The sequence below is a fragment of the Nicotiana attenuata genome, unplaced genomic scaffold (genome assembly GCF_001879085.1).
Source record: "Nicotiana attenuata strain UT unplaced genomic scaffold, NIATTr2, whole genome shotgun sequence".
Taxonomy (NCBI): domain Eukaryota; kingdom Viridiplantae; phylum Streptophyta; class Magnoliopsida; order Solanales; family Solanaceae; genus Nicotiana; species Nicotiana attenuata.
The window spans coordinates 257526-273033 of record NW_017671401.1 but is presented as its reverse complement, the minus strand read 5'-3'; the positions used below and the strand labels follow the sequence as shown (position 1 = coordinate 273033).

At 37.7% G+C, this 15508-nt stretch overlaps 3 protein-coding genes across 4 annotated transcripts; all 3 read left to right on the top strand.

Annotated features, from left to right (window-relative positions):
• Positions 1-1815: 1815 nt before the first annotated feature.
• Positions 1816-3689, top strand: LOC109208058 (probable LRR receptor-like serine/threonine-protein kinase At4g36180). Its single transcript, XM_019371065.1, has 2 exons — positions 1816-2305; positions 2356-3689. The coding sequence occupies exons 1-2, from the start codon at positions 1816-1818 to the stop codon at positions 3687-3689; spliced, it is 1824 nt and encodes a 607-aa protein (XP_019226610.1).
• LOC109208067 (receptor kinase-like protein Xa21) lies at positions 3687-6709 on the top strand. 2 transcript variants are annotated; one of them, XM_019371082.1, is made up of 3 exons: positions 3687-4872; positions 5015-5379; positions 6631-6709. In XM_019371082.1, exons 1-2 carry the CDS (start codon positions 3711-3713, stop codon positions 5359-5361), a joined length of 1509 nt encoding a protein of 502 aa, XP_019226627.1. In that variant the 5' UTR covers positions 3687-3710; the 3' UTR covers positions 5362-5379; positions 6631-6709. The 2 variants fall into 2 exon arrangements, with proteins under 2 accessions (XP_019226627.1, XP_019226626.1); XM_019371081.1 differs by lacking the exon at positions 6631-6709 and having other exon boundaries at positions 5015-5537.
• On the top strand, positions 6591-10389 carry LOC109208057 (receptor kinase-like protein Xa21). Its single transcript, XM_019371064.1, has 2 exons — positions 6591-9645; positions 9807-10389. Exons 1-2 carry the CDS (start codon positions 6591-6593, stop codon positions 10151-10153), a joined length of 3402 nt encoding a protein of 1133 aa, XP_019226609.1. The 3' UTR covers positions 10154-10389.
• The last annotated feature ends 5119 nt before the right edge of the window (positions 10390-15508 follow it).

Below are 15508 nucleotides of genomic sequence, written 5' to 3'. Positions count from 1 at the left end.
CACATAAAAGGGGAAAATTTTGGATAGGTTTTTCCTAAATAGAACAAAATTATTTAGAAGAAAGTAATTAAGTTTTTCTCGATATATTAAACATTCTCTTGTTCCACTTTCTATGACATTATCTGTTGAAAAAAGAAGCTTTTATATAGCCACACATATGTTTGAATTCTTGCATTTGCCGTGAAGATTCGGGCAATGCCAATTGCTCTATGAAGTTAATGCCAAGATACTTGTGGAATCTGTCAAGTCTAGAAGTTGAGAATATTTTCAGCGTGATTGCTATGATAACAACAACAACATACTCAGTATATTCCCACATGTGGGGTCCGGGGAGGGTGGTCTGGGGAGGATAGTATGTACGTAGATCTTATCCCTACCTAGTAAAGGTAGAGAGGTTGTTTCCAATAGACCCTCGGCTCAGGGAGAAGAATAAGAAGAAGAAGAAAAGAAAAGAAAGAGAGGGTAAAAAAGAATAACAACAACAAGAACAACAACCCAGTGTGGTCCCACAAGTGGGGTCTGGGGAGGTAGGATTTACACACCTCAGGTAGAGAGAGTGTTTCCGATAGACCCTCGGCTAAAGAAGGTGAGAGAAGCCCTGGTAGCAAGCAATAGCAACAATAATTAGAAAACTAGATCGGAGATAGGAACAGATAATATGAAAGTGGTACTGATAACAAGTAGTAGCAAGATAACATATTTAGAAAACTAATTCCAAGGCAGCAAATGAGAATATGAACGAAGTACTGCTAGCAAACTATGGGATTACCAATGACAAGTAACAACAAAACGAGACATGCGAATATAACAAACTAAGGAAAAAAAGGGTACCGTACTAGCGCTAATACTATCAAGCTAGAGAAGACCAAGGGAGATGCACAACTACCTACTAACCTTCTACCCTAATCTTCAACCTCCACACCCTTCTATCTAGAGTCATGTCCTCGGTTAGCTCAAGTAGCTAGTAAGAACAGGAGAATACGATAACTGAAACAAACTAAACAACATGATGTAATATAAATATGAGAAATAGGGAAGTACATGCGTGCTACTAGTACTACTGGTAAGAAAGGGGGAAACTGTCAACTACCTACTAACCTTCTACCCTAATCCTCGACCTCCACACCCTCAGCGTGATTACTATGACATGGAATTGAATTTGATTCAGAAAAGCTTCTTAAAGAAATTTTCAAATTAATTTTAGTTAAAAGCAATATGGTTTGATATTAGTAGGAGTATTATTTTTACGTCCACTTATCTAATCAGAATACATTTAATTGAGGAGAGGGCGAAAATCCACCAAGAAGAAGTATAGTAGTTTCTATTTTTTGTTTAAAAAATTGCTAGTAGGTAGTCGAGAGTATTAGTGTTAGTCGTTTTTTTACCTGTTGTTCTTTTCGTTTCGATTTTTTACTATCTTGTTATTGTTACCGCTTGGCGCTTGGTTTTTTTTTCTTTTCGTGAGCCAAAGGTCTGCGTACACACTACACACTACCCTCCTCAGACCCCACTTGTGGGATTGCACTGGGTTTGTTGTTGTTGTTTCAAAAATGAAATTTGATTTTTCTTTTTATCTGCTGGTTTATTAAGATTCTGCAACAGATAATGCATGTTATTGTTTAGGTTGTGGACTTGTGGTCAGGAAAAAATTGGTGATATCTAAGCTTCACTAGAAAACAATAGACTCCTATTCACTTAGTTCTGAAGTATAAACCATAAGAAAGGGCATATATCGATGGAGTAACTTGGGCAACTACACAAATCAAGTTTCCAAATCCCTTTAAAGCAGTCTGTTTACAAATGCATAGTAACTGCATGGAGAAGCACATTTTCTTATTGATTCTTCTCTTTCTATTTCAATATTACTCCGTTTTTATATCGGCTGCTTCCTCAAATGAAACAGACCAACAAGCTCGACTAGCTTTCCAAAAACTTGTTACTAGTCCCAGTCCTTTTCTGGCCAAGAACTGGACCAAGAATACTTCTTTTTGCTCTTGGTTTGGTGTCACTTGCAGTTCAAAAAGGCAAAGAGTTGTGGCCTTGACTCTTCCTAATTTGCAACTTCAAGGCACAATTTCCCCCTCTTTGGCCAATTTGTCGTTTCTCAGAGAGCTCAATCTTAGGAACAACTTCTTCCATGGCAGCATACCTTATGACATTGGCCACTTGCCTCGCTTGCGAGTGATTGATATTCAAGACAATCAACTCCAAGGAAGTATTCCAACAAGTCTATTTCAACACCAAAAAGTTCAAACAATATCATTGGCTTTAAATAAACTCAGTGGTGAATGTGGAAGGGGCCATGGTATGTACCAGAACTCAGAGTCTTAAATCTCTGGAACAATAGCTTCACAGGTATAATTCCTCCTTCTATTGGAAATTCTACAAAATTGATGAACTTAAGTTTGTCTGGGGATGGAATCAACGGCAACATTCCAAAGGAGATTGGTAATCTGAGCCAACTTGCAGTGTTATCCTTGTTTGATAATCAATTAACAGGTTCCATTCCTGCAGCACTGTTTAATATCTCCTCATTACTTATCATATCTCTAGCAAGAAATAGCCTTTCTGGTCCTCTCTTGCCTGATGAAGAGAAGATTTTGTCAAATCTAGAGTTTTTAGGTGTATCATACAACCAAATTTCTGGTCGCATTCCTTCCAACATTTGCCAACTTGCAGAGCTGAAAATTTTGTCCATATCTTTCAACAACATAAATGGAGAAATACCCAGAAATATTGGTTGTTTAGCCAATCTCGAGGAGTTCTATATTGGTTATAATCCAACAAGTGGGACTATTCCTGCATCATTGGGCAATATTTCCACTCTGCAAAATCTTAATGCTATGAACAATAGTCTACAGGGGCCAATTCCTCCAGAATTAGGGAAGCTATCCAATTTGAGGCAATTAAGCTTTGATCTAAATCATAATCTTATTGGTCAAATTCCAGATGCTATTTTCAATATATCTTCTTTGGAACTCGTTGGTTTCAGTTTCAGCAACCTCTCGGGAAGAATTCCAGCCACTACAGGTCGTCGTCTTCCAAACCTTAGAGGAATTTACTTGTCATACAATCAGCTTGAAGGAGAAATTCCTCCGTATATCACAAATGCTTCCAAGCTTAACACACTGGCGCTAGATATGAACCTTCTCACTGGCACTATTCCTACAAATTTGGGGAATCTTCATGAGCTGCGAGGGTTATTCCTATCTGGTAATCAACTTAACAATGAACCAAGTGAATATGACCTACAATTCTTAAATTCATTGGTGGACTGTAGGATGTTGCGATATCTAGCAGTGGGTTCCAATCTGTTGAATGGCATTCTGCCCAGTACTATTGGGAATCTGTCATCTACTATTGAAATATTTCATATAGCAGATGCACACATCAATGGTCTCATCCCCAAAGGTATAGGCAACATGAGCGGACTAACGAAACTAAACTTTCAAGACAACAACTTGATTGGAAGTATTCCTTTTGAGGTTGGTAGGCTTAAAAAACTCCAAGGGCTATTTTTAAGTAACAATAAATTACGGGGGCATATTCTAGATGTAGTATGTGATTTATCTAATTTGGTTGTATTATATTTGCCTGAAAATGAGCTATCTGGGGTGATTCCAGAATGCATAGGAAATCTTAGCATGCTACAACAGCTTGATTTGGTGTCTAACAATTTTTTATCATAGCTTCCTTTGAGCCTTTGGAAAATGAGTAGTCTTCTCACACTAAACATGTCACGAAGTTCCATACAAGGAGAAGTTCCACCAGATATTGGAGAACTGAAGGCTATTGTAGCAATAGATCTTTCCAGCAACCACTTTTCAGGCATGATACCAAGTAGAATAGGGGACCTCGAGAACATGCTGTATCTTTCCCTATCAAACAACTCCTTTTTGGGCTTAATTCCATTATCCTTTTCGAGCTTGATAAGCTTGGTATTCCTGGATTTGTCCTTAAATGCCTTGTCTGGTAGTATTCCTAAGTCATTGGAAAACCTATCACACCTTGCAAGTATCAATGTTTCATTTAATGATTTAGAAGGTGAAATACCCAGTGGTGGTGTGTTTGCAAATTCTACTTCACAATCTTTCCTAGGGAACAGAGGTTTATGTGGAATGCAAGTACTGGGGGTTTCTGCTTGCACAATCACTAATTCTGGACAACAATCAAGGTTTAAGAAGCTTGTGCTAAATGTCGTTACTCCGGTGGTTATTTCATCTTTTATAATATTCTTGTTGGCTTCAATTTGGATAATGCAACGACAGAAGAAGAAAGGGAAGTCTAGAGATGTGGAAAAGGTACCGGAGATCAGGACTTATCAATTGGTTTCTTATCTCGAGATTCAACGAGCAACAAATAATTTTGATGGATCAAATTTAATTGGTGTGGGAAGTTCTGGTTCTGTGTACAAAGGCACATTATCTAGTGGACTTGTGGTGGCAATAAAGGTTCTGGATTTACAAAATGAGGAAGCATGCAAAAGGTTTGATGCTGAATGTGAAGTGATGAGAAATGTTCGGCACAAAAATCTTGTCCCGGTGATTACTACTTGTTCTAGTGAATACATAAGAGCCTTTGTTCTGCAATATATGTCCAATGGGAGTCTTGATAATTGGTTTTACAAAGAAGATCGCCACTTGAACCTTCTTCAAAGAGTCACCATAATGCATGATGTGGCTTTGGGAGTTGAATACCTACATCATGGTCATCACGTCCCCATAGTACATTGTGACCGAAAGCCAGCCAACGTTCTTTTGGATGAAGAAATGGTGGCATATGTTAGTGATTTTGGCATCTCCAAAATTTTGGCTGTAAGCAAGTCCATGGCTCATACCGAGACATTAGGCACTCTTGGTTATATTGCACCAGGTATACTAGTCTCGTTCTTTGATTTTCTCTTATTAAATTAAGCCCTTCGAATTCTAGAACTAAATAAACAGCAAGTTTTTGTTAGTACAGAATTATTGTTATATTTGGAATGATTTATTCTATTTATTTTCATTCTTTTAAGAATATGGCTCGGAGGGAATAGTGTCTACTAGTGGTGATGTTTACAGCCATGGCATCATGTTGATGGAGGTTCTGGCAAAAAGAAGGCCAACAGATGAAGAGATATTCAATGAAAATCTTGGCTTAAGGGAGTGGATAAAACGAGCATTTTCAGGGACTATGATGGAAGTTGTGGATGCCAATCTTTTTCTTGAGGAAGAACAAGTCAATTCTAAAAGTGAAATTTGCATAGCGTCCATGATACAATTGGCTTTGGACTGCACAAACGAAAGGCCAGAATCAAGGATAACCATGAAAGATGTAGTCAAGAGGCTTCACAAAATCAAGAACACATTTTTGGCAACATAGAAGTCAGCATCTCTTAAGGTGGTGTGCTTTCTGAGCTGCAAGTTAATATGTTGCTTTTTGTTCACCTGATATCTTTAATATAGTCGTCCGTACTACTTGAAGTCATGTACAGTTCGTAATTTTGAGTGTTGAAGTCCCTCATGTTGTAAATTTCATATTTGAGTGGTTTTGAACCAGTTTTACCTCTTTTTAATAGTAATTATGGTTTGAATGCTTGAACCAGCATTAAATCAAGAAATATTATGAAGGTGTTTAGCTGCTCTGTTTGGCTTTCTGTTTGCAAGCTTTGAAATATGTCTTCCACCTCTTATCGCCTCTAATTCTTATTTTTGATATGTTAGTTTTTTCCTTTCTATTCAATAATTTAATAAACTTTTTTTTAACTCAATGTGTTAGTGGAAAAAATAATATTTGTGCATTATCTTTTGGGAAGGAATATTTAAATTCTCACATCCAAGTAATCAAGAAACCCCTTCAGCACTTGAGAAAAAGGAGTTACTGTCCCAACAATATGAAGATGTTGCATTGGGAAACATATAAGATGAGTCAGGATACTCAAATTTAGAAAATAGAAACAATAGTGCTTGATTCTTTGGGACATATAGAGGAACATCAGTTAGACCCAGATAGAACTTAAACTCAAATTTTTAATTGATCACCCTGTTTTTTAGTATTTTATCAGTTTTCCATTTGGAAAGGTATTGATTACCCATTGTTTATATGCTGGTTAGGTGAATAAGGCATATTATATGAGTAAAATTGATATCTTAAATTTGGAATTCATTAACTGCAAATAGTCAAGTCAAGAGGTCGAGATATTCCACATCTATAATGTATTTAAATTTAGAAAAACTTATGAAAAGCATTTTTTAAATAGCCAAGTCAAGGTTGTGGATACAAGCATATGTGTGAGTAATAAGATAATAGCTTGCTTATACTAATTGTATTTAGTTTAATTTTATTTCCTTCTAATACAAGATAACACCTTATCTTCTGTTTTGTGGAAATAATCTAAGTTGAGTCAACTGTTAATCATCTTTCTCATTCTAACCGTAAGTTATTTACTATCATATCTATTTGTTATTGATCCGCTATCCTTTTCCATTCCTTTCTTACTTTCTTTTTTCTTTTTTTCATTCTCGGTGCTCTATATAATGGAGTAAGTAACTTTGGATACCAAACAAATCAAGTTTCCAAATCCGTTTTAAGCAGTCTGTTTCCAAGTGCATATGGAGAAGCACATTTTCTTATTGATTCTTCTCTTTCTAGTTCAATACTACTCAGTTTTTATATCAGCTGCTCCTTCAAATGAGACAGACCAAGAAGCTCTTTTAGCTTTCCAAAATCTTGTTACAAGTCCAAGTCTGTTCCTGGCCAAGAACTGGACTAGCAATACTTCTTTTTGCTCGTGGTTCGGTGTCACGTGCAGTTCCAGAAGGCAAAGGGTTGTAGCCTTGACCCTTCCTACTTTGCAACTTCAAGGCACAATTTCTTCATCTTTGGCTAATTTGTCCTTTCTCAGGGAGCTCAATCTTGGGAACAACTTCTTACATGGTGGCATTCCTTATAGCCTTGGCAACTTGCCTCGCTTGCGAGTGATTGATATTCAAAACAATCAGCTCCAAGGAAGTATTCCGGCAAGTCTATTTCAACACCAGAGAGTTGAAAAAGTTTCTTTGGCTTTTAATGAACTCAATGGTGAAATGTGGAATGGGCCATGGTATGTACCAGAACTCAGAGTCTTGAATCTCATGAACAATAGCCTCACGGGTATAATCCCTCCTACTGTTGGAAATGCTACAAAATTGATGAACTTCAGTTTGTCTGGGAATAAAATCAACGGCAACATTCCAAAGGAGATTGGTAATCTGAGCCAACTTGAAGTGTTGTCCTTGTACGATAATAAGTTAACAGGTTCCATTCCTGCAACAATGTTTAAAATCTCGTCGCTAAATGCTGCAGCTCTGGGAATCAATAGGCTTTCTGGTCCTCTCTTGCTTGATGAAGGGAATATTTTGTCAAATCTGGAGTTGTTAAGTATATCTTATAATCAGATTTCTGGTCAAATTCCTTCCAACATTTGTCAGCTCACAGAGCTCAAAATTTTGTCCATATCTTACAACAACATAGCTGGAGAAATACCCAGAAATATTGGATGTTTAGCCAATCTTGAGAGGTTTTATGTTGGATTTAATACAATAAATGGTATTATTCCTACTTCATTGGGCAATATTTCCGCTCTGCAATATCTTAGTTGTCCAAACAATCGCATGGAGGGGCTAATTCCTCCAGAATTAGGGAAACTATCAAACTTGAGGCTGTTATATTTTCAGGAAAATTATAATCTTACTGGCGAAATCCCAGAGGCTATTTTCAACATATCTTCTTTGGAGACTATTTTTTTCAGTTTCAACAAACTCTCGGGGAGAATTCCAGCCACTACAGGTCTTCATCTTCCGAACCTTCAAGAACTTTTCTTGGCACAAAATCAGCTCGAAGGGGAAATTCCTCCGTACATCACAAATGCTTCCAAGCTTGAGACATTAGAACTATCCGCGAACTATTTCAGAGGCAGTATTCCTACTAATTTGGGAAATCTTCGTGAGTTGCGAAATCTGCTGCTGTGGGGTAATCAACTTGTTAATGAACCAGGTGAACATGAGTTGCGATTCTTCAATTCTTTGGTGGACTGCAGAAAGTTGCGATATCTATATGTCGGTTCCAATCCATTGAATGGTGTTCTGCCTGATGCTATTGGAAATCTCTCGTCTACTATTGAAAATTTTCATATGTTTGATGCACACATCAACGGCCTCATTCCCACAGGTATAGGCAACATAAGCGGTCTATTAGGCCTAGACTTTGAAGAAAACAACTTGACGGGAAGTATTCCTTCTGAGGTTAGTAAGCTTACACAACTCCAAGGGCTATTTCTAACTAACAATAAATTACAAGGGCATATCGTAGAGGCAGTGTGTAATTTATCTAATTTGGTTCGATTAACTCTGAATGATAATGAGCTCTTTGGGTTAATTCCAGAATGTATAGGAAATCTTAGTATGCTACAACAACTTTATTTGGATTCTAACAACTTTTCATCAAAGCTTCCTTTGAGCATTTGGAAGATGAGTAGACTTCTCTATCTAAACATATCAGAAAATACTATAGAGGGAGAAGTTCCACCTGACATTGGAGAACTGAAAGCCATTGTAGAACTAGATTTTTCTAGTAACCACTTTTCGGGCATGATACCAAGCGAATGTGGAGACCTCCAAAACTTGAAGTCTCTTAACCTATCAAACAATTCATTTTCAGGCCCAATTCCATTATCCTTTGCCAAGTTTATAAGCTTGGAATTTTTGGATTTGTCTTTCAATGCCTTGTCAGGCAATATTCCTAAATCATTGGAAAAACTATCACACCTTATAAGTATCAATGTTTCATTCAATGATTTAGAAGGTGAAATACCCAGTGGTAGTGTATTTGCAAATTTCACTTCGCAATCTTTCCTAGGGAACAGGGGTCTATGTGGAATGCAAGTACTGGGAGTTCCTGCTTGCCCTATCACTAATTCTGGACGACAATCAAAGTCTAAGAAGCTTCTGCTAAAAGTTGTTATTCCAGTGGTTATTTCATCTTTTCTAATGTTCCTGTTGGCTTCAATTTGGATAATGAAACGACAGAAGAATGGGAAGTCTAAAGATGTCGAAAAGGTACCGGAGATCAAAACTCATCAATTAGTTTCCTATCACGAGATTCAGCGAGCAACAAATAATTTTGATGGATCATATTTAATTGGTGTGGGAAGTTCTGGTTCTGTGTACAAAGGGACATTATCCAGTGGAGTTGTGGTGGCAATGAAGGTTCTGGATTTACAAAATGAGGAAGCGTGCAAAAGGTTTGATACTGAATGTGAAGTGGTGAGAAATGTTCGGCATAGAAATCTTGTCACGGTTATCACTACTTGCTCTAGCGAACACATAAGAGCCTTTGTGCTGCAATATATGTCCAATGGAAGTCTTGATAATTGGTTGTACAGAGAAGAATGCAACTTGAACCTTCTTCAAAGAGTCACCATAATGCTTGATGTGGCAGCGGCAATTGAATATCTACATCATTGTCATGACACTCCGATAGTTCATTGCGACATAAAGCCAGCCAATGTTCTTTTGGATGAAGATATGGTGGCTCATGTTGGTGATTTTGGCATCTCTAAAATTTTAGCGGTAAGCAAATCCATGGCACACACCGAGACATTGGGCACTCTTGGTTACATTGCACCAGGTATACTAGTCTCTTTCTTTTCTCACTTATCATAAATCCTTTCTCTTATCAAAATTTAGTACTTCCGGATTCTATAAATAAATAAAAAGCAAGTACTTGTTACTAAATAATTATTGGTATATATCGGATGAGTAATTGTTTTTCATTTTCGTTCTTTTAAGAATATGGCTCGGAGGGGATAGTGTCCACTAGCGGTGATGTTTACAGCTATGGAATCATGTTGATGGAGGTTCTGGCAAAACGAAGGCCAACAGATGATGAGATATTTAATGAAAATCTTGGCTTAAGGGAGTGGATAAAAAGAGCATTTTCAGGGACAATGATGGAAGTTGTGGATGTCAATCTTTTTCTTGAGGAAGAACAGGTCAATTCTAAAAGTGAAATTTGCATAGCATCCATGATACAATTGGCTTTGGACTGCACAAAGAAAAGGCCAGAATCAAGGATAACCATGAAAGATGTAGTCAAGAGGCTTCACAAAATCAAGAACACATTTTCGGCAACATAGAAGTTAGCATCTCTTAAGGTGGTGTGCTTTCTCAGCTGCAAGTTTATATTGTTAGATAATGAAGCTAGACATAATCTGAATGTAGACATAATCTTATGTATACATAGCTAGCATAATTATAGGGATTCATAGCAGATTTATAGGATTTCCTTTTTTATTCTTTCCATAGTTAGGGCTCTATGTACTTGTATATATACTTGTTACTTCTTGAATACAGCACAAGAAAGATTTCTTTATTATCTCTGTACTTTACATGGTATCAGAGCAGGTCTACTGCTCGTCGGAGTTGAGTCGAATCCGCTGCTGGAAATTCCTTGGCCAGAAGCTAATCTGAGGTCTTTTTGACATTTCCAGTTGACTTGTGGTGGTTCTCTGATCATAGAACCACATTTTGGCAAAGAGCAACCTCAGACCAGATCTTATTCTCACTTTGTTTAGTCAGGTTTGAGTTTGGTTTATTGGTTATTCGATTTCATTAATTCTGTGGTATTTTTTTGGAGGCTGCCTGTGTGAGAAGCTTGCATCTTTATTTTTGACTCGCTGTGGTGATCAATTAGCGACTTGATAGTGTTTGTTGGGTCTTTCCTTATCAGAAACTTTGTTGGTCTCTGATTTTTTTTGAGTTGGGGACAAATTCGTTTGGATCTCTGATTTGGTTGAGTGAATTATTAAAGTTGAATCCTGTTCAATAGATTGTTGATTGGATCTGTTTGGGTAACTTTTAGCTTCAGGGACCTCTTTTAGTTTAATCAGTTTGTTATTGAAAGGAAAAAATGATGGTAAAGAATAATAATGCAACAACTCCTAGTCCAACAATCTTGGTTTCGGATGAGTTTCTAAAATTCCTTCAATATCATAAATCAGTTAAGGAATCTTCTTCAGTTACTGCCTTTGCTGGGTCAGATAAAACATGTCTTATCACCTCTTCCAATAAATGGGTGATCGATTCAGGTGCCACAAATCACATGACAGGTAATCCAAATATTTTTTCTAGTTTTCGCTCACATAAAGCACCCTCTCCGGTTACTGTAGCTGATGGATCAACTTGTAGCACTGTTGGATCTAGGACTGTTAAACCAACTTCCTCTATTACCCTGTCATCTGTATTAAGTCTACCAAACTTGGCCTTTAACTTGATTTCTGTTAGTAAAATTACCAAAGACTTTCATTGTTGTGTTGCATTCTTTCCCGATCATTGTTTGTTTCTAGATCTTAAGACGATGCAGGTTATTGTTAAAGGATATATATATCTGGTGATCTCTACATCCTTGATGAATGGGAGCCACGGTCTGTTGCATGTTCTAGTATCGTGTCTCCTTTTGAAGCACATTGTCGACTTGGACATCCCTCTTTGCCTTTGTTAAAGAAGCTCTGTCCTCAGTTTCAGAATATTTCATCATTGGATTGTGAGTCATGTCGATTTGCAAAACACCATTGCATCTCGTTAAGTCCAAGGGTTAATAAGCGAGCTGAGTCAGCTTTTGAGTTAGTCCATTCTGATGTTTGGGACCATGTCCGGTTGTTTCTAAAACTTGGCATAAGTATTTTGTCACTTTTGTAGATGATTTTTCTCGAATGACTTGGATTTACTTTAAGAAGAGCCGCTCTGAAGTGTTTACTCATTTTTATGCTGAAGTCAAAACTCAAATCAATGCTTCAGTACGTACTCTAAGGAGTGATAACGCTAAAGAATACATGTCAGAGTTATTTCAGTCCTACATGAGACAACATGGTATATTACATCAGTCTTCAGGTGTTGATACACTCTCTCAAAATGGAGTTGCTGAGAGGAAGAATAGGCATCTACTTGAGATAACTCGAGCACTTTTGTTCCAAATGAAGGTTCCTAAACAATTCTGGGCCGATGCGGTTTCTACGACTTGTTTTCTGATTAATCGCATGCCATCTAGTGTACTCGATGGTAATGTGCCTTATAGTGTTCTTTTTCCGAACAAGTCATTATTTCCGATGGAACCTAAGGTGTTTGGAAGCACATGTTATGTTCGAGATGTTCGACCATCTCTTATCAAGTTGGATCCCAAGGTTGTGAAGTGTGTTTTCCTGGGTTATTCTCGCCTTTAGAAGGGGTATCGATGTTATTCTAATGAGCTTGGCTAATATTTAGTGTCAACTGATGTGGTATTTTCAGAGACTACACCATTCTTCTATGCACCTTCCATTTGTACAAGCCAGGGGGAGGAAGATGAGTGGCTAGTATATCAGGTTACCCGTACTTTGCCAGACCAATCAGATGATACTCTTCGATCTCCCAGTTCTTCTATTGAGCACCAATCGACTATTATGCCTTCAGTACCTGCTCCGGCAAGACCTCCAATTGTTCAAGTTTATTCGCGGAGGCGAGAGACAAATGATATATGTCCCGCACCAGTTCCTGCATCATTTGATCCTCCTTTGCGTGATCCTCCATATAACCTTGACCTTCCTATTGCTCTTCGCAAAGGTATACGTACTAGCAAATCGACATATTCTGTTGCTAACTTTGTTTCTTATGACCACTTATCCTCTACATTTAGATCTATGATTGCTTCTCTAGACTCCAGCTCCGTACCCAAAACAGTGAAGGAGGCTTTGAATCATCCCGGATGGTCTGATGCAATGCTTGAAGAAATACATGCTTTAGAGGACAACCACACATGGGATTTGGTAGATTTACCAAAGGGAAAGAAACTAGTGGGATGTAAGTGGGTCTTTATGGTTAAAGTTAATCCAGATGGTTCTGTGGCAAGACTTAAGGCCACACTTGTGGCGAAAGGGTATGCTCATACTTATGGGGTGGATTATTCTGACACCTTTTCCCCGGTTGCCAAACTCACTTCTGTCCGCTTATTTATTTCTCTAGTTGCATCGGAGAATTGGCCTTTACATCAATTGGATATCAAGAATGCGTTCCTTCATGGTGATCTTCAGGAGGAAGTGTAGATGGAGCAACCGCCCGGTTTTGTTGCTCAGGGGGAGTATGGGAAAGTCTGTCATTTGAAGAAGTCCTTGTATGGCTTGTAGCAGAGTCCACGAGCTTGGTTTGGCAAGTTCGGTGAGGTAGTTCAGGAGTTTGGGTTGAAAATGAGTAAGTGCGATCACTCACTCTTCTATCGGAAATCAGTAGCTGGCATTATTCTCCTTGTTGAATATGTTGATGATATTGTTATCACAGGAAGTGACTATGCGGGGATTTCTTCCCTGAAGTCTTTTCTGCATACTAGGTTTCATACAAAGGACTTGGGCCAGTTGAAATACTTTTTGGGAGTAGAAGTAAATAGAAGCAAGAAGGGAATTCTTTTGTCTCAGAGAAAGTACATTCTTGACTTGCTTGCAGAAACTGGAAAGTTGGCAGCTAAACCTTACAGTACTCCAATGGTTCCTAATGTGCATCTTATGAAAGATGATGGTGATCCTTTTGACGATCCAGAGAGATACAGGAGGTTAGTTGGGAAATTAAACTACCTCACTGTGACTCGTCCAGATATTGCTTTTGCGGTAAGTGTTGTTAGCCAGTTCATGTCTGCACCAACGGTCAAACATTGGGCAGCTTTGGAACAGATTTTGTGTTACTTGAAAGGAGCTCCTGGACTTGGCATATTATATAGCAATCACAATCATACTCGTATTGAGTGTTTTGCAGATGCTGACTGGGCTGGATCGAAAATTGATAGAAGATCTACTACAGGTTATTGTGTCTTTGTTGGAGGAAACCTGGTATCATGGAGGAGTAAGAAGCAAAGTGTTGTATCTCGATCCAGTGCAGAATCCGAGTATCGAGCTATGTCACAGTTTACGTGTGAGATTATGTAGATACATCATCTGTTGACTGAAATTGGGTTAGAGCATCCGATACCAGCAAAACTCTGGTGTGACAATCAAGCTGCCCTCCATATTGCGTCAAATCCGGTGTATCATGAAAGAACTAAGCATATTGAGGTTGACTGTCATTTTATTCGTGAGAAGATTCAGGAGAACTTGATCTCCACTGGCTACGTGAAGACATGAGAGCAACCGGCTGATTTGTTCATAAAGGCGTTGAATGGAATTCGAGTTGTTTACCTTTGTAACATGGCATGATCAATATCTATGTTCCAGCTTGGGGGAGTGTAATATAAAAAATGTAGACATAATCTTATGTAATATACATAGCTAGCATAATTATAGGGATTCACAGCAGATTTATAGGATTTCCTTTTTGATTCTTTCCATAGTTAGGGCTCTATGTACTTGTATATATACTTGTTACTTCTTGAATACAACACAAGAGAGATTTTTTTATTGTCTCTGTACTTTACAAATATGTTGCTTTTTTAAAACCTAGTTTCTTAATGAAGTTGTCCCTACTACTTGTCCAGTACTTACTGTGTGTACTTGAGACTGTTGTATTCCTTCATGTTGTAATTTCATATCTGAATGGTTTGGAACCTAATAATATGAATGTGTATAGTTGCACTATTTTGTTTTCTGTTTGCAAGCTTATCTCTTCCACCTCTTTTATTCTCTTCTTCATATTTTTTGTTTCATTAATTAGCTTCTTCCTTTGTATTCAATAATTAAAAAAACATTTTTAAAAGGGTTAAACCTCCAAGTTTATACACTCAACACAATCACTAATTGTTTAACACGTTATGACTGTGTTAATATCTAAGCAGCTTTATAGTCACAATTTTTGACAAATCTCCTTTACAAAGGGAGATAAGGTTGGAGGCCTGTTCTATCTGAGAAAAATAGTCTTCTTGAAGTGAATATTGATGTTCAGTAATTGAGAAATATCCTCCCAATTAGGGAACAATTTCATGTTGTCCTTGAGCCGAGGCTCTTCTGAAGCAGCCTATCTACCTCCACAGGGTAGGAGTAAGGTCTGCGTATACACTATCGTCCCCAGACCCCACTTATGGAAATTATACTAGATATATTATTGTTGTCGTTTTCATGTTGCAGAAAAAATGGTTCATTAGCTGAGTAATATTGAAAAAAATCTGCTCTATAGAGCCCTTGACATAGGTTCTTTATGTTCTGAATTTAGCACGACATCTTTGAATGTTGGAGTTATTTATCCAAAGGAAGAGGGATCAATTCCCACTAAATACTTTCTTTTTTTCTCCTTTCTTTAGTGATGCACCCATGTTCTAGAAAATTCTAAATCCGCCTCGACACCTTGATCTTCGTATTTCCCAGGATGCTACAGTTGGTAAGCACTTAACAATAAGAGAATTAACTGGATTTTGAACCTTGTAGCTACACCAAGATGAAAATTAGTGGAGTGGATACAGCTTGAATTAGTACTGTAATTTTCATCTTTGATTTTTTCATGCTATGCTACATAAAAATATGTGTTGCAAACTCTTTGTCTAT